Raw genomic sequence first — 21,947 nt, forward strand, 5'->3', positions numbered from 1 at the left:
TTCTGTTGGCAGTTGGGTCCTTTTCTTTTTTTGACTTTTATTCCTCTTTACCAACCACAGCTTTCTTCTGTGTGTATAATTCGTGCCCATTCTCTACCGTACTGTGATTCGTTTTTATTTTTGCAAATTTAAATGCAGTATGTATTTGCATAGACTTTTCTGCTGTGAACAAGGAGGGAACGCTGTCATATGTCTACTGATGCAAAAAAACGGTTGTTATTACTGAAGAGCAAAATATTCACTCCACCAATAAACAGACTAGCTTTAAAATGCTTCCTTTCTCTTACCTTTCTTGCATAATAAGGGTTTAAAAGGGTGAAAAGGTCACTGATCAGGATGTCTGGTCAGGTTTCTTTGCGCAGGGCCGGACTTTAGCAAGGGCTTTCCAAGGGCAGAAACCTGGGGATCAAAAAATACATGTATTCATAGAACTAATGTGTGGCTAAAGAAGTATAATACAAGGTTAAAAAGCCCAAATCTCTGAGATTTTTATGTATATAATCTGAAACATTTTAAATTATTTGAGAATGATATCTGACACCCAAACTGTGTCAGTGACTGTGCATTGTCACCACACACAGGCCTGGGGTGGTTAGTGTAATATTTTGCATTTGTTATTTTTATGGGTTCTAGAAATAATTCTATTAATTAAGTTTTGTTTGGGTCGTCTTTTTTTTCCATTTTTTTTTCCATAGTATTAACAGAGAAGAAAAGGAGAAAACATCCCAAAGTCAGAACACATCTAATAGTCTGCTTTTATGGGATCTCTGCTATGCCCAGCAGCATGCCAGAGTACGAAGACATTTTAAGAAAGTACAAAAACAAAGATGAATTCATAAGAAAGTATACTGCTATAAAAGGCATGAAAACCACTAAGTCGATGTGTACCTTTCAATCTGTTGCATACATAGACTGGTAGAGATGAGGTAAAACTGGCTCTAGCCCAGGGCTCATATTCTTTTAAATCCAGCACTGAGGGTGGCAGCTAAAACTGGGATCCCAAATCAGCAAGTTTATGATCTAGAGTTCTTTGGAAATTCAGTTAAATAATTATAAATCACATCTACATTGAACACATAAAGACAAATACTAACAATACTTAAAAAAAAAAAAAAAAGATCTGACAAATGTATCACATGTTTATATTATTTCACTCCTGCTTAATTGACCATAGTGGAAACAAATTCTCAACCAGAAGCCATGGTCACAAATCAGAAGCTGAACAGCTTTAGGAGCCACAGTTTTATGAATCAACAATTTACATATTTAACATTTAATATCGAAAGCTGTTGAAATGTACAATGACTAATCATAATTTTTTTCTAGGAATTTACACTAGTTGATTATTAAATGTGGTAGGCTATCAAGCACTTTATGACACCACTAGATAACACAGAAGCATGTTTGTTTCTCAAGCTAACTCTGGACTGTCCCAGCAGTTCTTAGCTGATTAGCATTGTTGCTAATCACCTAAGAACTAATCAGGGTTTATGGAGCTGGACAAACAACACGCACAAATAGAAACCATTACAGCTTTATTTTACATACAGTTTTTTCTTTTTTTGTTCTGGTTGATGAGCTTTATTTGGAGCACAGAATCTATTTACACAAAAGGAGGGGAGAAAAAAAAAAGAATAGTGCTCCGGAAGATTTAGCACTTCTTTGGATAAACTTTGCTTTCATCCCAGATGTACATATTTCAGTTTTGGACACGGCACTCAGCTTTCCCTACATGTGTCAGTATGAAGTTGGCAAGAGCTAATACTCATATTTTTGTTCTTTACAAAATTTCCACCAGATAGATCTACACAACAAGTACAACAATAATAATAAACTTTTCTACACACAGTGTCTTTCAGAAGTATTCTCGCACTTTGAACTTTTTTTTTTTTTTCATTTTGCCGAGTCACAAGCACAAACGTCCAGATATTTAATTTGGATTTTAAGGGACAGCCCAACAAGTGGTGAATAGTTGTGAAGTAAAAGGTAATATGCTAAAAACGTTTAATTTTGGTCACATTGAACCAGAGCACCTTTTACCACAGATGTGTTCTCATTTCTTTGTTTCAGCAATTGCTTTCTTCTTGACACTCCTCCATTAAGGATAGATTTTTAGAGTTGCCTTGGTCCTCTTGACTGCGTCTTAGATTTATGTTCTCCTTTTCTGGCCTATCAGTTAACATGGACACCCTTATCTTGGTAGATTTACAGTGGTGCTGTACTTTTCTAATTTTATGATGGCGAACTAAACAGAGCATCATGTGATTTTTAAAGCTTGGTTTAATGTTTTATAACCTAACACTACTTCTTGCTGAGCCCTTTGGTTTTCCTAATGCTCTTTGTTCACTAATGTTCTCTAACAAACTTTATTTATAACCTATTCCTGTGTTATAATCAGATTAAGTTATGAAAATGTTGAGTTTATTTACAAATCAGGTGACATCTGAAAGCAGTACATTGCTTTGTACAAGATATTGTTGTCCAAAGAAATGTATTGTTGCTTATGGACAAAGGAACAACTGGAGACTTAAGTGTCACATCAGTCACTAATACGTGACTGATGTCTAGTATGTGTGATTGATGTCACACATATTAGATTAAAGGGGGTTGAATGCAAGTCACACTATTCAAATTTTTATTTGTAGAAAAAAGATAAAATTATAGATTTTCTTTTCATTTCACAATTTGCACCAGTTTATGTTGGTCTAGTACATCAAATCTCTGTAAAATACATCAAAGTTTATGGTTGTAAAGCGACAAAATGCAAAAATAAAAAAGTTCAATGGATGTAAATACTTTTGCAAAGCACTGCAATGCTGTAAAATCAATCTACATTTGGAACCACAGATACACATCGTTGTACCAAAGCTCCATTAAATAACCGTATGAACAAGCACATATGTCTCCATCTCAGTCAGTTTGTCTGATGGTCCTCTGCAGTCACAGAGTGTTCCCAGTTTCCAGACAGCAGCGTCTCCATAAAGCTTTCACGTGAGACACTTTGAACGGTGATGCAGTTTTTGAGATCAAAAGGGCTTATTACAGTCCATGAATAACGCTGATGTAAAAACGGTCTGTTGAAACCATACAAGTAGCAGCAACACCCCTGTAAGGAGGGGTCAAAAAGGGGAGAGATAGTAGACGGGGGACGGGGGGCAGGGGGACATCCCAACCCCTCTGAGGGGTTGGGATGTCATGGAGCAGGAAGGAAGGGGAGACAACCAGAGGTGGGGGTCGGTCATCATCTGTCCCCAGCTTTATTGCACGAGGCCGTCTTCAGGAGAGATTGTCTGTGAGTCGTGGCCTCTCCGGTGTCGGTTCTCCGTTTTGTTCCTGTTATCAGAGTCTTCCCGTTCACCCGCATCCCTTTCCCGCTCCCGCTCCCGCTTCCTCTCCCTCCGACCCTCCTGGCTCTCCTTGTCCTTGCGGTTGTTGCGATTCCGCCTCTCTTTTCGGTCGGTCTTCCTCCGTGCTCCTGAAAACCGAGGAAATTTGACAAGGGAAGAAGATTAGTGTAGTTCAGCTGAGTTCATTGTTATTCAGGCTGAAGTTATTTGTTGACAGGAATTTTCTCAGGATAAAAGTCATAGTTTCAGTGCATGAATTTGGTCTTACTGAAGAATAAAAAGGAAATGTCTCACAGTTAAAACCAGATGTTTACATACACTGAAATTATAGCCAAGTGTAAACACTATGGGAATGTCCAGCCACCATACTGCTAAGGAAGAGTCAGATTCTGTTGCTTTCAGATAAACAAACATCTCAAAACATCAGACAGGAAGTTAGACTTTGGGCACAAGTGGTTCTTCCAAATGGACAACACAGTTCTTAGCTCTATCCCATGAGATATCTGTGGCCAGATCTGTGTAAGCAAGGCGGCCTATAAACCTGATTCAATAAGGCCAGTTCTGCCTGTAGAGCAAAGGTCCGCAAACTATTGTGGACATCTTGTATTTCAACTTATGAATGTAAAGAAAACAAAAAAAACAAACAAACAAACAAACAAACAAACAAACAAAATTATAAAACAGAAGAAACTCTGCTAATCTCTGATTACCTACCTATTTATTCTTAGACAGCAAGTGAAAAATCTCATCCTTTACATAATATTTGTATAAATCTGATTTTAATTGTAAATCTGAGTGCATTTCATGTCGTATGAATTTAATAAACCTTAAATAAAATTTCCTTAACTACAGGAACCACAAAAACAGACTGACTCCTAATCAGGAGCATTGTTGATTTTTTATATTTTTTTTTTACCACTAGGTGTCACTCTTTATCAACAAGTAGCTGCTCCGCTATCAGCCTGTCAGCTGTTGTGGCACTCTGCATGTGATGAGCAGACCTTTGTCGAAAATAGAAAGCCTTTAAATAACACCCCCCAATCCCTCACCCCCAATTTTATCTGTTCTTGCAACACTGTCTCATAAACAAAAGTGGGAGTTTTTGGAATGCTGAAGGTTTTATCTCTGCCTGAGCCGTGGTTATTAATGATAATAACAAGATATACCCTCAGGGAGGTTGGAGACGGGACCTACGAGTGAAAGCAGAGGAGGCCCTTTCCTGTTGTTGTACGGGTGGCGCTCATGTGTGAGTGGAACGGAGCAGCACGGCCTGCTGTTGGCTGCCTGTTTGGGGATTGTGAAACTGCTGAAGTAGGCAGTGGGCTCAGACACAGGGAGAGAGGAAAAGAGAGATCTGTCTCCCCTGTCTGCAAGCTTTTTTGCCTCCCGCCTCACCCCCTACATGCATTAATCACGGCAGGTCTCTGGTTGGATCTGGAACCAGGTCCGACTTAAGCCTTTTACACCGGTGTTACGAGAGTCTCCCTAACTACTGTGCAACGTTTCCTGCTTGACGTTCTGAGACGAAAAGAGGCCTTGAGATGGAAATGGGGACGCAACAATGTTCAAGTGTTGACTGCAACAGATGGCTTGTTTTCAGTGCAACAGAAGTGATAGCAAAGGGAACCGGTTTCATGGATGGATGAGCCGATGGATAGATGGATGGACGGGGTAATCTGGTCCACTGACTCATCCAGGGTATGCCCTCATCCTCTATAAACACAGGAAGTCCCCTTCGCTCTCATTGTTTTCTCTGTCCTGACACCATAACTATTTACAAGTTCAGTGGATTAGTCATACTGTAGCCCCAGTGCTTTTGTTGAACCAGAGCAGAAACCTAATCCATGCCAGTGTTGAGATGATTAGCGGAGTGTTTATCAAGCCAACATGCATTTGGTTTGCTGGAACAGTTTCCGACAGGCTAAACGTAAACTGTGAGTGGACGTGCGGATAACGGTCCCTTAATGGGACACCTGCTTTGTTTTACAACATTTACCGTAGACACTCTCAAATTTCCATTTGTTATGAGTTGCTATCAAAAACTTGAAGGTACAGAGAACTTGGCTCGTTCAAAAATAAAAAGTAAAGATCTTTATTCATTGCTCGAAGATTGAAGTTTGGGATAAATAATTTTCTTGGAACCGATGTGCGTCTTATAGGACTTTATGTATGATTAATGATTAGGTGGCGATGGTGGAAGGAGTTCAATTCCACGGATGAAGCAAAACACTTTGTCCACCAGAATGTGAATGTGTGCATGAATGGGAATGACTGATTTCATTGTAAAGCGTCTTTACATTGCATTAGTGCAATAAGTTGTGAACAAGTTGTCTTGGTCATGTGTGTTAGTAGGATAGCTTACGAGATGTGGTCACTGATCTGGTCTGTTGTGGTGATGAAAGATCTGATCCAAAGTCATGACTGGTTTGTACCTAATGACCCTTGACCTATGGTCATGAGATGTGGACTGTAATTAAAGGAGCTGAAAGGAACGCCCTCAGTACAGTGGTTGGGTGAAGAGCGAATGCAAGCAGCTTGAGGTGGAATCACTGCTTCTCAGCACTGGAAGGAATTGGTTTGGTTCAAGGAAATGATTTTTGGAGGTTTTCCGTGCAAGTAGCACTAGGAGAAGACCGTGGAACAGAATTTGCTGGAGGGTCTATAAGTCTCTTCTGACCTGGAAACACCTTGGGAGGAATAGATCCACAATCCATTTTTGGATTGACGTGAAAAAATGGATATGTCAAGAAAACTGCAAAATTCCATGTGAAATGTTTGCTCCTAATTTTAATTTGTAGACATCCACAGGTTTTTCTTCTTTTTTTTTGTCCACACAGTTGATAAGTGTTTAGAATTGAATTTATTCCTGAGACAGATTCATGAGTGATCAAGATAGGATGGTTTTAGGTTATGGTCGGATATGTTTTGGTCAAGATGGACCATGTTGATAATGAAAAGGGAAGGGTTCGATAACAGAGTCTTGAGGCACCCCTAGTTTAACTGTAGCTGTATGCAGAGTGTTATCAAATGTAACAAACTGCTTCCTGTTAGATAAATAGTACTTAAATCAGGAAGGAGTTGTACTGGTCATACCAGGTAGGGGATAACAAGAGATGTATGAAAAAAAAAACCCCTGATTGGTCCAAAGTTTTGAAGTAAGAAGTAAAACAGTGTGTGGAACAGCATGCTCACACAGAACAAGCTATTCACCAGTGCTGCGGTTCTCTCAGAAATGATGAATACCATTTGCAAGAACATGTTGCATTTGTTGTCTTGTTTCCCAGCATAAGTTTGTCTGTAACAGCAGCTTGTAGAAATCAAACACAAAGACACAAAGTAGAGCACTTGCCTGACTTAAGAACAAAGAGAAAAACTTTATAGAACATGAAATCCCCAAAAAGGACAATGGAGGAAAAAGCTATAACGAAAAGAAACCCTCAGGGAGGTAATAACTGAAAAGCCATCATGTTGTGTGTCACTGACAGACAGAGCATAAGTGTTCAGAGGGATATTTAAAGAGACACTGTGGGTTTTATGTTGTTACATCCTCTGTGGCAGCCGTTCAGTCGGTGGGGGAGCTTTTGGCGGGAGACAGACCGGGATTAAAGGCCTTGGGCTGTCCCACAACTGGAATGCCTGCTGCATGGCTGCCAGGATGTCACCGTGGGGGTTGTGGTGTGAGTAATACTCACTCACTCAGATATATACATACATGCTGAGTGGATGACTGACGGTAGCTTGTATAGCTTTATGTTTCTCAGTGTGCCTTTTTCTGCATGTGTTGAGCCCTGCAGACAGACAAATGGTCCATCTGGCTACAGAGACCTGGAAGGTGAAGCTCAGTACCACTGAAGGACAAATTAGTCAGAAATCATTTGAGGGAAGACAAATGAGGATGTGTGGGTATGTGTATTCATATTCAGTGGATTGTGATGAGGCTCAACTGGATGTCAGAGCTGATAGATCTGCACATATAGGCCTGTGTGATGTCAGCATGAGGCTTGAGGGGATCCTTATTGTAGCTGTTGATTAACTATGCAAAATGAGAGTCAGGAGTTTATATAAAGATTAATGAAATACTACAGATGTCTTGATTTTTCAGATTGTTTCATGAGTAATAATTGCATATTACTCAGAAAGAGGGATGCAAAGTAAATGCAGGAACAGTAACACCGATACTAATCCTAATACCAATCCCAATACCAATACGAATATGCTTAAGTATGATATACCATCAAACTTCTAACTTTTAGGAATTTTTGTATTTTTTTTTCCTTTGGAATTATTTTGATAAAAACTGAGACAGATTTTAGATGAAGTTTAACAGGTGTCTACAAAATACTTTAATAACATAAACACAATAAACAGAAACAACAGAAGAACAAAAGAAATTTTGCTTTGATCCAAAATATTGATGCTTTGATGCGTAAATGACTTTAATAATTGAATTCCTCCTTTTCTGTTGGTTTCAAAACCACGATCTCCATCAAGGGACCAGAGGTATTTTTTTTTCTTCTTGTGAAAAAAAAATAGAATGTACAGAACTGTAAAATAAGGTGTCAAAGAAAACTTGAAGTTGGTATTACTAGGAAAAGCCTCATTGGTGCACCTCTAAAGAAGTAAAAGTAATAAAAAAAATCATGCATTAAGAAGGAGAAGAAGATGTGAAAAACAAAATAACATTTGCCAACTACAGGAAGAGGAAAAGGAGACGCAGGGTGTGTGTGTGGAGGTGGAAGGGGTGGGTGGGGGGGAGAATAGCAGCTAAAGGAGAAAGCACAAAAAGAGGAAGAAGGGAAGAAGGATGTATCAGTGTTGGAGGGCTGCTGGAGGATTACTGGGGGCTCTCTGAGGTCAGGCCACTGACCCCCTAGCGTGTGCAGAACGTAAACACCGAGGAGAGGATGCGCCGAGGCAGATAATTAGCCTCCATTCACTGTGGAGTCTCTTGGAGATCAGGCAACTGAGTAATCATGAGGGTAGCACTGATAAGAGCGGTCTGCTCTTTCCGTCTCACTCTGTTTGCATCAGTTTCAGTTCAATCCAAATTAAGGTTTCAGGTCTCGGTCTGAGTGAATCGAAGTGCCACTGCGGCGCTTATGGCTTTCCTCGGCGTGTGTCTGCACGAAGGCCGTGTGTGTGAGGGGATGAACATCGAGATGCTGACAGACAGTGATTAAATGGGAGACAGAGGTTACATTTCCCAGTCCAACTCGTATCAGCTCTATAGCACTGGAATTTGAGTGCCTAGAAGCGTGTGCAGTTGTCTGGCCTGTTCAAAGCACACACAGCCTAGCTTTAGCTGGGCATATATGTCCTGCTATTGTGTGTGCATGCATGTGCATGTGTGTGTGTGTGTGTGTGTGTGTGTGTGTATGGAGCAAATTATCGTGTGTGTATTAGCAGCTGTGGGGATAAACCAATACTGATCCCCTGGTCGCCTCGTGCCTCCCAAGAGGAGGATGTTGATGTTGAGCTGGCTGTCTCTACTCCAGAGCCAACTGCTTTTTGCTGCATCACACACAGACACACACACACACGCACGCACGCACACGCGCGCACGCATACGCGCGCACGCATAGAAGCACAAGCACAGTGTTTGTTCTGTAAGTGTGAGGCCCCAAGGGACTGGATCTCAGCCTCCTACCCTGTCTGCAATCTGTCATGTAACACTGCAGAACCCCCAGAGGAAAAAAAAAACACAACCAGTCGTGGCCGACAACCGACCACCTTGGTACCCACAATTGCACAAAAAAACCCAGAAAAAACCTCCAAGTGGTTGTAAAACTGCTGCAGGCTGCATATTTCAAAAAGACGAGCCTCGTCTGAAAGCAGTTTTCAGCCCATTCATTAGAAATCATCATGCTATTCCCTGTTTACTGAGAGCACAGAGAGAGGCTTTCACTGTTTCAAACCTAAAGTGGGATCTGGAGGGGGTGTCGGGGGGGTGGGGGGAGGGGGAAACCCCACAAAAAATACAGGGTGCCCATTGCAACATCCCGCATGTGTGCTCCCCCCCCACCCCACTGTCCTGACTGCAGCCACAATGACAGTCGTCTGAATAAACAGTCAGAGTCCTGAGCGGAAGACAGGCTTGTTCTGGTTGTACAAACTGAAGCAGAGCGGTCTGGAATGCATGGAGCTGAAACCGAGCCATGTGTTCCAAACACAGCGTTGGCAGTGAACCTGAAGGATTGGGAGCAATTACCATTGGCTGGATTTGGTGGCTTTAATCGATACGTCCAGCTTTTAGGGTCATGTTGGCCTGGAGGGTTCTTTAATGAGGAGAGAGAGACGGAGCGAGGAGGTTTTATTTACCTTGACATCTCTTTTTCTTGACCAGACACTCTTTGACCTCAGAGATGTCTGGGCAGGGATTGCCAAACGGAGATGGATACTGCTGGACCTGCCTTGTGCGGGTCTCCTGGCCCCGTCTGAAACCGCAGGTTCTGCCCGACCGAGAGCAGGGGCTCCACTCACTCCACTCGCCCACCTCGCAGTGCACTAGCAGAGCAAACATGGAGAGGGAGAGGTGACAGTGAGGACTAAGTTTGTCTCCTTTCCTTGAGCACAAAGTATATTCATTCATCTAAAACATTTTCACATACTGAATGTGCTTTAAGGAGATTTGGCATTGGCAAGTCACTATTCTTTCCAATGCCAATGGTCGTTTACGCCCAGTCTCAATAAAAGACGCAGGTGCATCTCAATAAATTACAATAATATTTATTTCAGTAAAACAATTCATTAATTTGACTGATATTTCCAAACCTTTATTTCTGATAATTATGATAATTTTCCACTCAAAGTCAATAAAAGCTCGACATTTAAGATTCGAGTATAACACGGGACTTACCTTGTGGAGTGCACTCCATTAGTTTGTCATTGGGCTCATAGTCGTCTGGACAGATATGGTGGCACCTTCCATTCAGCTGATAAAGGCCAGGCCGGCACCGGGTGCACGTGTCACTGTTCACACACGATTCACACTCCGCAGAGCATCCTGCAGGAACATTCACACATCTGAGCTCAGAAAATACCACTATTTTCCCACAAGCCTTGAAAAAAGTAAAAAAAAAAATGAGACACTCACTGGGAACGCACTCCCTCTGTGCGTCGCTGTGGACCATGCCTACAGGGCAGCTGTCCAGGCACTTGCCCAGGTGAAGGTAGAACCCCGCTCGGCAGCGCGTGCAGAAGTTCTTGTTAAAGCACGAGTCACACTCCGACCTGCACTCTGATAAAAAAAACAAACAAACAAAAAAACACCATCGATGATCATTAAAACACCTGTAGGTAAGTTGATGTTTCACTGGCTGGCTGCAGCACAACACTTAACCTAATTAAGTGACACACAGAGCAAGTTACCTCAGTATATTTGCTCATATTGCCATGTTAGTTAGTCTTAGAAGTAAATAAGAGTGAATGCCATTGGTATAATGCAAATCTGAAATGAAGTGTTCGCAGCTCTTGAACATTTCCAGATATTTTTACATCACTACTAAATATAGAGTGATGTGGTCATGATCATGTGACGTATTAGTTTACCAGTTATTGGACACCTCAAGGCAAATGGTTGCACTGGATTTCTTTAGAGTAAACAGAGCTGAATAAAAATGCGAACTATAAAATTTCAATAATGTGCAAATTGTACTGTGACAAAATGTAAAAAAAAAGAAATAGCTTGGTGTATGTTTAGTGGTTCTACTGTCTCTTTTACATAGAATACATAAAAGAAAATCCAACACAACGCTGCTATCACTCTGTCAAAGTTGGGTTTAGACTTTAGCTAAAGCACTCCACCGTGTTTCTCTCAATTTGTTGCTAGCTTTTTACTCACTCGTACAAGTGTTTCTCTCAGGTGACCGGGTGCCGTAAAAGCCAGGAGGACAGGAAGTCATGCACACCCCGATCTGTTTCATCCCGATCCTCTCCAAATGCATGAAGAGACGAGGCTTGCAGGACAGACAGCCATTGTAGTCTGAGCAGGTCAGACAGCCACTCTGCTGGCACCCCGAGCTGCCACCGGCCATCGCTGTAGACAGAAGCAGACAACTTTCATCATGATAAACAAAACACTAAGATTACATCTGAGAAAAGTCCGGGGTTTGACCAGTCACATGGCAGCTTGTTTTTACTGGTTTTTACAAGGTGTATGAGAGGCAAAATGTGCCAAAATTCAGTCTCACACTTTCAGATGCAGTCGATGCTGGCCTATTGAAAAATGCATGACAGGTTAAGTCCTGATTTTGTCAAACATCAAATAGTGTCACCTAGTCAAAAACTGAAATAAAACATAGACGGTCTTTGAATGTCCCTAACCAGACAAAAAATGTTTAACTAACTTAATCAGAACGTAGTTAGGCATCACAGCTATTAGCAGGGGACACTTCAAGCTTTTGACGTACTGAGCTGAGTAAAACATCGCAAACAGAACATCTGCATAAACTCATTTGTTGAATGTATATATGGCATTTCTAAGCTGTGATGCTCATACTGTAACTGTTTGCACCATGTCCAAAAAAAAACGGTGAATGCTAAATTACCAGACGTGTAGAAAGGCAGAACTTGTGTGTTGTTTATCAAATGCAACATAATTTACAATGTCACTGAAATGAAAGGCAGATAAACAACAGAGTTGAAGATATTACATTTAAATATCATTATAAGTGGCAACCCATCCCACATAACTAAGAGCTGGTCCGACAACTCTGATTTTAGTTTGTAGTAAAAATGATATTACAGCGTAGGTGTTTCAAAAAGTGCATTCAAGTCTTTCCAGAATGACACTACTGTGCACATGAGACCCCTCTGCAGTTCAACCTTAAACACTGCATCCAACCTATATAACAAAATAAAGACATATTGGTGGATTATTTGTTGTACAGCTGCCTTTAGTCAACAAATAGAATAAATGGACTGAACCTCAATATGGATTTTCTACTCATACTGACCAGTTAAATCAATCCTGCAGCAAAGTTTGATTCTCAAAGCCACAATATTCATACTCTCACACATTGATCAGGAGAGCAGCAGGTAAAATTAGGGTTAAGTGCCTTGCTCAGTGGCACATCGATATGTGCTAGGAAGAAGCTGAAGTTAAAACCATAAAACCACCACTAAAAACATTCAGTTTCTTCTACATCTACATCTACATCTCTTAAGTCTGTAACGAGGACTCACGAATCATCATAAGAATGAACAATAATTAGCAAAAAAAGCTAAATGTAAAACACGACACTATGGGTTATTTACCCAGTCACCATGAACTCTTACATCAACAATTGTTGATGATGACATTTCATCATCAACAACAATTGGACATTAACGTTTATTCATGTCGACAGCCGGTTTTAGACCTGTCTTGAAATTTCAACCTTGCATGGTACAGATCAGTGTAGCTGCTACAAGTTATGTCATGAAATCAGGCTGAGTACATTGATCACTCAGGTCACGCCTGAACAGTGACATGCACAATGCAGCATTTCAGCAGTAGCTAGCATTATAGTAACGGTTTCCTCTGTTGTTTTCTCTTTACCTGAAGGAACATCCCAAACCTTAGACGTCAAATGACTAAGCCAGATTCAGATAAATTATGGAGTAAAACCAAGTCCACAGATCTTTTTCATATTAGATAGAAAAGCCTTTGATTGAGGTATACCAAGGTTAAAGGAGTTATGATTTTAAAACAATTGAACCTTTATGTCATTTCCAGCCTTTGATTTGAAGCTCTTTAGCAAAAAGCCACAGAAAGAGTCAAAGGAAACTCAGAAACACAGAGGGACACACAAACCCTCATCCCTTCTCATCTCATCAGGTCATTTTCCCAAAAGTCCTACGGGATAATCAAGAGGTTTTAGGTAAATGTAAGATGGGCTTTTTACCTTCCTTTTGCTCAGTAGTTTTTTTCTCCTATGACCTCTCTCAAAAATTTTCATTTTTCCCCAGTCAGTCTGTCACTGTAATATGATGAACACTGACCCTATCTGCGATATGAGCGGTCTGAAGCGGTTTAGTCGTTGTTCTGGGTTCTGTTGCAGCCTCCTGGACTCGTCATCCAGGTACTCTTGGAGCATTTTGGTATGTGGGCCATTCCTGAGAAGCTTCCTACTGTTCTTTAGCTTCACGCCATGATTGAAGCAGCACACCAGTCCCTCAAAAGTAAGCTCAAGCCAAATCCAAAACACAAATCTCAGCCTCTCCTTTGATATTTGCATCTACAGATGCGTCCAGTCGGTGCCACCTACAGCATCATATTATGTACTAAAACTGCAACAAAAAAAAAAGTGCTTCTCCCATTTCACGTTACTTGACCTAGTTGAGTTAATTCTCCGTCTCCATCCCTAATGAAGTTTATAAGGTACAGAGGTGCGTCATGGTAGGGTTGGGATTAGGGTTTGGTTTTCCTCCGTCATCCTAGCATCACATGGAAATGCCTTATAAACTTTGAGTATTTCTCAAGTCAGGCCTTAGCTGCCAGTTCATCATAGATCACAGACACTTTGTTTGAAATATCCTGACTGTCTTTATGAGAGCCGTCCACCAGCCGACTTGCATTCCTGCTAAGCTGCGCAGAGACAGGAATCCAGCCAGGCTGAACCTCGGCTGGACTGCCTGCATCTCTGTAGTGCACCAAGGAAGTGCTACAGAGAATGCATGGGAAATGAGCAGGTTTTTATCTTTGTTTGACTTATGAAATGACAGAAGAAACACTTAAGCAATTGTGTTAGATGGGCAGTTATATGAAAAATGTTAACCTATTTATCTAGGATTGTTCATATATTGATGTTTAATCTTATATTTTATTCATATCTGGAAGATAAAGTGATTTCCACTGCATTTCAACAACAAAGATGAACCTCCTTTTATTCACAAAACATGTTTTATTTTCTTGTGGATAAATTTAGGATCCTAGAAAAAATGTAGGATTTGTAAATGTCTGAAATGACTTTAACGAGACACTTAGTGTAGCGATAACAGGTCTGAAGTTTGCACCTCAATGAGATCGAGGTCTTGATTTCAATTCAGTCCAGCTCTTTGGGTCAATTTTTTTCTTTCTTTTTTTAACAGATGGTTCCCACATTTTATAAAACCATGCTCTGATGTGATAAAATTCATGGTGGATTATGTGACGGCAAACTGTCCAGGTCCTGCTGCAGCAAAACATCCCCAAACCATCAGACTTACACCTCCACTTTGTTTGTGGCAACATCTGATGTCCAGATGTTTGAGTTCCAATTATTCCTCATCAGAAATGCATATTTTGCAAAAAAAAAAGATGTTACAAAAAGTTTTTTTTCTCTCCAGTCTTGTTATGGTTTACTCATCCTACTTGGGTTATTCTGCATTGCTGTAGTTCATTTTAAGTGTCCAAATGTGTCACAACAATGTGTTTTTCCCCCTTTTTTACATGAGTGTACCTCTGTTCTACATTCTATCATGCAAACATCACCAATGACACACACACACACAGACACACACACACTACTTGCGCCAAGAATTAAAATTTCTTTTGTAGGCATCATCATCATCATCATCATCATCATTGCACACCGGAAGTTTGTGGCTTGGGTTCTGTCTACTGCTTGGTAATCCTGCTCTGTTAACTGAGAGGTCATTGACTCTCCTCTGAGTCCTATCCCCCTTTCTGTCCCTCCTGGTCTGTACTCGTTCCCCAAAACAATCCCTCCACCCTCCCTGATATCACTAAAAGTGTAGGATGTCTGCATCCTTGGAGGAAGCGATCTTAAATTGACTATTTATTGGCCCGTGGAAAGGTTGGGTGACTGCTCTTTATTCTATGTGAGAATGAAGGTGATGTTGCTCTCTCATCTACAAAGCAGAGCCACATGGACCAAGGGATGCTTTGAAAGGCAGCTGAATGGGTTCAGACTGAAAACACACTTTGTTTATTTGCGTTGGACAGCGGTCGCCTGACGGGTGCTTAAGATTTGTCTTCTGCACAGAATGCCGCCAGCAGAGTCTGTTCTTGAGGAAAAATATCATAAACCGAGGTTTTGTCTACATGACCTTCCTGTTTGCATCCTGCCAACCCTGTTCAGAGGGAGGGCTTAGTGCTGGTTAGAGGAAATAAACAGCTAAAGGTCCTGAAACCTCTGAGAGTACAAAGAACGCCACGTATTTACACACGCAACACCGTTTATGCTCCTGGGACTTTTTTAAACGTTTGGTCAGTTTCAGTCAGTAATCAGTTTCATTTGGATTTTCCTGATGGAGCTTCACATGGTGCCACATGTCTTTGCACCAAAGAGCAGGCCCGTGTTTAATTTGTTCTCAGCAGAAACATAGCTGTTTTATTGAAGAACATCAGTGACCAAACAGCAGCATATAGACCAAAGAGGGCAGGGAGAAGCTTAGAAAGAAGTTAAAATCACGATTTGGTTATAAAGAAATGTTCCAATCTTTATGCTTCAAAAGCACAATTTTTAACTACGTATTTTTGGTCCAGTTTCTAGTTTAAATATCTTAGTACTCTTGAAATTGACAAAAATAACTTACAACAAATTTTTCTACAAACAACGGGAACTTGTTTTAAGTCAGTTACTCTGTAATATTTATAAAACTTGCTACTTCCAGAACTTAAAAGTGACTGATACTTTTTTGTCAATATTAAGAAACTTTTGACTTAAAACAAGCTTTCATATTATACTGAAAAGTTACTTGTAAGTTAGTATTGTCTTATTTTATGTTTACTGAGATTTTTGCACTGGGAGCTAGACCAAAAATATGTGGTAAGATTTTATTTTATTTTTTCTTGTAGTTAGTTATTAACTACACGGTTTCTTAATGGAGACCAGCAGTAGTGGACTTCTTAAATCTGGCTTTTATGAAAGAGTGAAAAGCAAAAAGCCACGGCTGGAAGAAAGAAATAAAAAGTCCAGTTGAAAGTTTGCGGTAAGCCATGAGGGACACAGAGAACGTGTTTAAACTTGGTGGTGGAAGCATCATGCTGCGGAGATGCCTTTCTTCTGCAGGGATGTGAAAAGAAGCTAGAACTGTTGAGAAGACGCATGAAGCTAAATACAGGTCAATCCAGGACGAACACATGTGGTGGACTCTGAAAGACGTGAGACAGAAGTAGATGGAAGCGTACCCACATGTTAGAACGGCTCAGTCAAAGTCCAAAACTAAGGGTGACTGACAATGCGAGACGGCATTTGAAAACCAAAGTTCACCAAAGATTTAGACTGAGCTCGAGCTAAGCTGCGAATAAGAATGAGCAAAAATAAAAAAGTTTTTGAGCTAGGGGAGCGGAATACAAATGCATGCCACACTTTTAAGTTTTTGATGGACAAGATATAGGAAGGCATGCGTAATTGGGAACAGACGAAATGAGATATGGCTAGTTGTGCACTTTTGGCACTGCACTGATGGTCACTGCAGAAACATTTCAAATAAAGAACTATCCCTGCGGTCCAAATCGGAGCTCTAAATATCAAATCAACTTCTCCGCCGCAGGTGGCATGGATAAAAACATCACTCCAGAGCTCTGTCACCGCAGATCACAGACAGTTTTCAGATATGCTGACAAGTGATACGTGGAATATTCCAGTTATCGCTGCTCTCCTCAAACAGAATCAGTCACAGAGCCCATCTGGAGACCCTCAGTGATGCAAGGTGCGTGGGCAGAATAGAAAGAAAGAAAGAAAGAAAGAAAGAAAGAAGGAAAGAAAGAAAGAAAGAAAGAAAGAAGTAAAGAAAGAAAGAAAGAAAGAAAGAAAGAAAGAAGTAAAGAAAGAAGTAAAGAAATAAAGAAAAAGAAAAAAAAACTTTATTTCATACTTATTTCAGAGTGGATAGACCTGGTCAGAGCCCAAGAAATGAGACATGATGTTGGACTTCTGGGAGATAAATGGGAGAAGAAATACCGGCAGAGCCTGGATGGAACATCTCATCTTCCTCACTGCTGCTGACAGCTTTGCATTAACAGTCACAAGAGGAGTTCAGATGACTGCAGCCATCATCTGGAGAAATATCTCCCAATTTAGAATAACGAGACGAATAGAGGGATATTCAACTCGTGGTGTCTGGACTGGATAAAGTTTGCTGGCTGAAATCTGCTGCGCTCGCCGCTAGAGAGCGACGCAGGAAGCTGGAGCTCCAGCTCAGAGCGGCAGCTGCGGGACTGCAAGTGGCTCCACACTCGTTTAATCAACCCAATTAAGTTCAATCACAATACAACAAAGATGGTGTGACAGAAAGTTGTGCGAGACGGAAAACAATCTCCAGACGGAAATGCTGCTGATTTCGTTAATATCACATAAAACACAAAAGCAAGAAAAAAAGACAAAGCATCTCAGACACGTCTCAAGCGTATCCAGTCCTGTGTGATTAAATTGACAGAAAGTTAAGCTATGATTAGGGAAAAGGTTACCTTTGATTTCTAAGTTAAAAAAACACACACACAAAAAAGAAGAAGAATTTGAGCAGCATTCCATAAATGAATGAATAATAATAATAGGAAAAAGATTTTATTTCTTCCAACCATATTCTGACCTTCCTGTGGAAACGTCGGACATCACGCCGATCTACTCACCTTTGTGCTGCCGGTGCCTGGAGCTGCTGTGCGGCTGACAACCAGAGTAATCCATGCAGTTCCAGATGATCAGAACAAAGGAGATCAATTGTAATTGCATAGTAGCCCAGAGGTGAGACTCCTAAAGCCAATGTCAATGTTCACCAAAACAAGTTGGCGTTTTTTCTCCTTCTTCTTCTTCTTGTTCTTTCTTTCTTTCTTTTTATTTTTGTGTAAATGTTTTCCTCCGCCTAAAGAGGTTGAAGCTCGGAAAACTCCTAAACGCAGCAGGACGCAGCCCAGCTGTGTGGTGTTATGTGGTGGCTGTAGCGTACCGTGGCCCAATGATGCCTGGGCCGTTTAGACTGTAACATCCTGGATAGGGTCCACATATGTGCCGAGAAAACAAGTCCTCGTTAGAGGTCCGTTATCCGTTCCGAGATGGGAAACATTTCCTTTAAAAAAAAAGAGGGAGAGAGAGAGAGAGAGAAAAAAAAACGCACTAACAGAAACAAACTCCAATTTCATTTGTTGCGCATATACGCAAAAACAGAATTAAACATTAGTATGTGAGTTTAAAAAAATGGTGAATAGAGAGGCTATAAGAAGGTTTTAGTGGAACACCGAAGAAGCCTGAAAAGTTAAATCCATTCGTCCGAACTCCAAATTAGGGAACCCTCTCCTCTCATCTGGTAGAGAGATGCGCCGTGCGTCCCAGAGTGTGTGGCTACGTTTACTGCGTCAGGCGCGCTTGTTCAGCTCAGCATCAGCTGGAGCACTCACAGGCGCAAGCAAACAAAGTAAAACAAGCAAACAAATAAACACAGAAGAAAAAAAACACTCAATCAGTATGAGGAATCATTAAAACGGATCTCCCAGCAGAGAGTTTCGCAGGTCTTGTAAAACCGACACCTCCTCCTGCTGCTGCCTCACCGTGTGTGAACCAAAGTAAATCTCCGCACTTTCAGCGCGTTTCTGCTTTGCGTGCAGGACTCATTCACTCCCTTGATGACTTCAGCCTTCTGCTCTCTCTCTCTCTCTCTCTCTCTCCTCTCTCTCTCTCCCCTCTCTCTATGAGCTCTAAAGTTTATTTAGAGGGCATGCCCCCCGCGTCAGAGAGAGAGAGGGAGACGCGCTGAACGGATTCAGATGCGCACTGTGCTTTCTCTTATTCCTCCTTTGAGTTTGTTCCTCTGCTGGTGCTCATCCGCAGTCTGAATGTGGAAATGATTGTTTGGATTACTGAACTATTTATGTTGTTCGGCCTTTCAAACCAAGAGCAGCTCAGACCGATACTAACATAAAGTTTTACCACAGACAAAAAGAAAAAAAGGAAAGAAAGAAAAAAGTAAAGGAATCAAAACTGTCTGGTTATTCCTTTTAACTGAATGATAAATTTATGCTCTGAACGGTTTGGTATGGACGGTGCACATCAGCATTAGGAGCGCGTGTTAAAAAAAAAAAGAAAAAAAGAAAAAAAAAGTTGTCAGCTGCACATCCGGTCAACGCGGAGTCTGCACCCCCAGCACCTGCCTCCTGACGCTGAAGTTGGTATGTGATTCGCAGCTTCCAATTTGGTGTTAAACATTTGATGAAGCCTACTAAATTGTTTGGTACAGTTATTGAATTGTGTAAAGTTTTGCTTTTAATTTAGATTTTTTTTTCTTTTGCTGAAACAAAATCAGAGGGACTTACCATGGGTGGCTTGTGCGTGTGCGTGCGTGGTTGTATGTGTGTGTGTGGCTGGTTTTGGTGGCTCAGGAAGGAGGGGATTCCCCAGGACTACATTTATTCAACAGCTGTCTGAATGTTGCTAGAAGATTTGGGCAGCTTTGATCATACATTTGTTCGAAAAGCAATGGCGTATTTATTTGGGCTAGAGAAAAGACTTGACATCATTCTGGACAGATGCTGTGCAGGATGATGCTCTGTAATGATGTCGGCACTCAGTTGCTTGTGGTACTGACTGTAGTTCACGGAGAAGGAATTTATTACATTAGCCTAATCTATTCAGGCCTCAAACTTTAGGCAAAGAACTGATTATAGAGTCATTGTGAACAAGCAAGTATATGTACTGTTATTGTACAATTTAATGTCTTTGTTTGTTTTTTGACCCACTCTTTGGTAGCCTTACCACCGTATACGCTCTGACTCATTAATCCAACCACATCGTGTTAATTCCAGGATTAAATTGGTCCATGTTTCACTGGGTTAGCAAAAATAACCTACACTTCACTGATGCTGACCCAGCAGTTTTTAAAGTGGACTGTCCTCCAAAGTAACATGAGCCGACTAAAAAAAAACTCTTTTATGTCATTCAAATCTACCTTTTCATAATTACCTTCGTATTAATGAATAAAAACTCTAAAATGAGTGAAGAAAGTTCAATTTAATTCGATGTTTACAAAGTGGGATTTATCTCACAGGTGAGTTATTCCCCCCGCCCCCAGATCCACCGTATTTATTATTTCTACTCCTATTCATCTTCAGAATCATTCATATAAAGTTACAACATCGTCTAATCGATTCTCGTGTGATTGTTTTTTGGGGGATCCTGAGCAGCATGGATCATCATTTGAAGAGAGGGGGAAAAAAAAATCCATGGAAGCGCCAGCATTTCCCAGCACCACCTCTAGAGGGAGTTAGCTCCATTAAAAGCTTGTGATGAACTTGAGCTCTTGATCCCTTCTCTGATGATGAGTCCAAAAAAATGGAGTGTTGTTTCTCACATCGGGCACATGTAAACTGATTCCGGTCTGTCTTGAGAGAGAGCGCGCGGACCCGGAGAACACAGGTGAGACGAGACACTCCGGAGGCGAAGGTCTGCTTCTGGAGACGAGACGAGAGGAGAGAGGGAGGGCCAAAGGCCTCATCTGTCTAACTAGAGTGTTGATGTTTAAGGGGAACAGTATGCACGACTCCAGTGCTTTTCCTCACTGTGGCTTCTGGTCTTCCATCAGTCACCGTGCTGAGGAAAGCAATGCAAACATTGTGTGGGTTTTCTTTTTTCTTTTCTTTATGGGAATACTTCCCAGTTTGCCCTGTGCTAACTCAGGACCAGGACACCGAGACACAGCAGAGATTGATGCATTGTTTTAAACTCCTTCACCTCCGCACAGGCAGACCTCTTAATCCAAACTCTGCCAAGGGATATTAAGTGAAGTATTGTGCAGCTAATACGCACTGAAAATTACAAGCTGCCGCTTCACTGCCGTTAAAAGCTGTTAAAACGCGTCACATTGTGGAACATAATGTCACATATGAAGCTAAATTGATTTTTTTTTTTTTGCTCAGAAAAGGGAAGAAATTTTGAGCTAAATTCTCAAACCTCCGTCCGTCTCTCCGCCGTCTGCGGCTCGGTGGAGGGGATGTGGAGGAATAATGCTTGTCTTTGTGCCCTAGACTCAACAAGCTCCACCAGCCCCCACTGGTAACAGTTTTTGTGTGTGTGTGTGTGTGTGTTTAGGTGTGTGTAGGTGCGTATGTGGCTGAGGGGTGTGGAAGGTTAAGGTCACTTGGTCAGTCCCTGTGACCGGCCCATGAGAGAATCAGTCGACACCTGTAAATGAAGTCTGGCAGGTGCATAGAGCCGGCTGACCAAGGATGGATACACGTTACAAGTTTTTTTTTTTCTTCTTCTTTTTTCTTTTTTTTTCCTTTCAAACTACACCTTGTTCTATTTTAGCCCTAAACTAATTTAGGTGTTGTTCTCACAGACTGGTGTATGGGGGTTCATACCAAGAATGCCGATGACACAGAGACAAAGATGGTCGGGGGGAAAACAACACATAATGTCAAGTTCACAATTGTTTCTTTCTTTTCTTCAAAATAATCCGCCCCTGCCTCCATTTTCAGTATCTGCTTAACACTGACTTAACCCTTTCAGGTTGTCTTTCTAATGGTGAGAGACAGTTTCACTTTGCCAGCTGAAATAATTATAAGGGCATGTGAGTTATCATGAGGAATTTTATTTATTTGTTTTCTCTGTTGTTCACATTAAACAGTGCAGTTTGCTACTTATATGGAAAATATAGTGGAAGGATGACATCATATGCTTTTGCAGG

General features: G+C 41.2%; 1 protein-coding gene across 1 annotated transcript; it reads right to left on the minus strand.

The window, feature by feature from the left end:
* Window positions 1-29: 29 nt before the first annotated feature.
* LOC103136649 (R-spondin-3-like) lies at window positions 30-18,861 on the minus strand. Its single transcript, XM_007550031.2, has 6 exons — window positions 17,905-18,861; window positions 11,188-11,382; window positions 10,441-10,584; window positions 10,204-10,350; window positions 9,666-9,851; window positions 30-3,475 (listed from the first exon to the last, which is right to left on the minus strand). The coding sequence occupies exons 1-6, from the start codon at window positions 18,002-18,004 to the stop codon at window positions 3,258-3,260; spliced, it is 990 nt and encodes a 329-aa protein (XP_007550093.1). The 5' UTR covers window positions 18,005-18,861; the 3' UTR covers window positions 30-3,257.
* Window positions 18,862-21,947: the final 3,086 nt, after the last annotated feature.

This window comes from Poecilia formosa, unplaced genomic scaffold (genome assembly GCF_000485575.1).
Source record: "Poecilia formosa unplaced genomic scaffold, Poecilia_formosa-5.1.2 Scaffold0, whole genome shotgun sequence".
NCBI lineage: Eukaryota > Metazoa > Chordata > Actinopteri > Cyprinodontiformes > Poeciliidae > Poecilia > Poecilia formosa.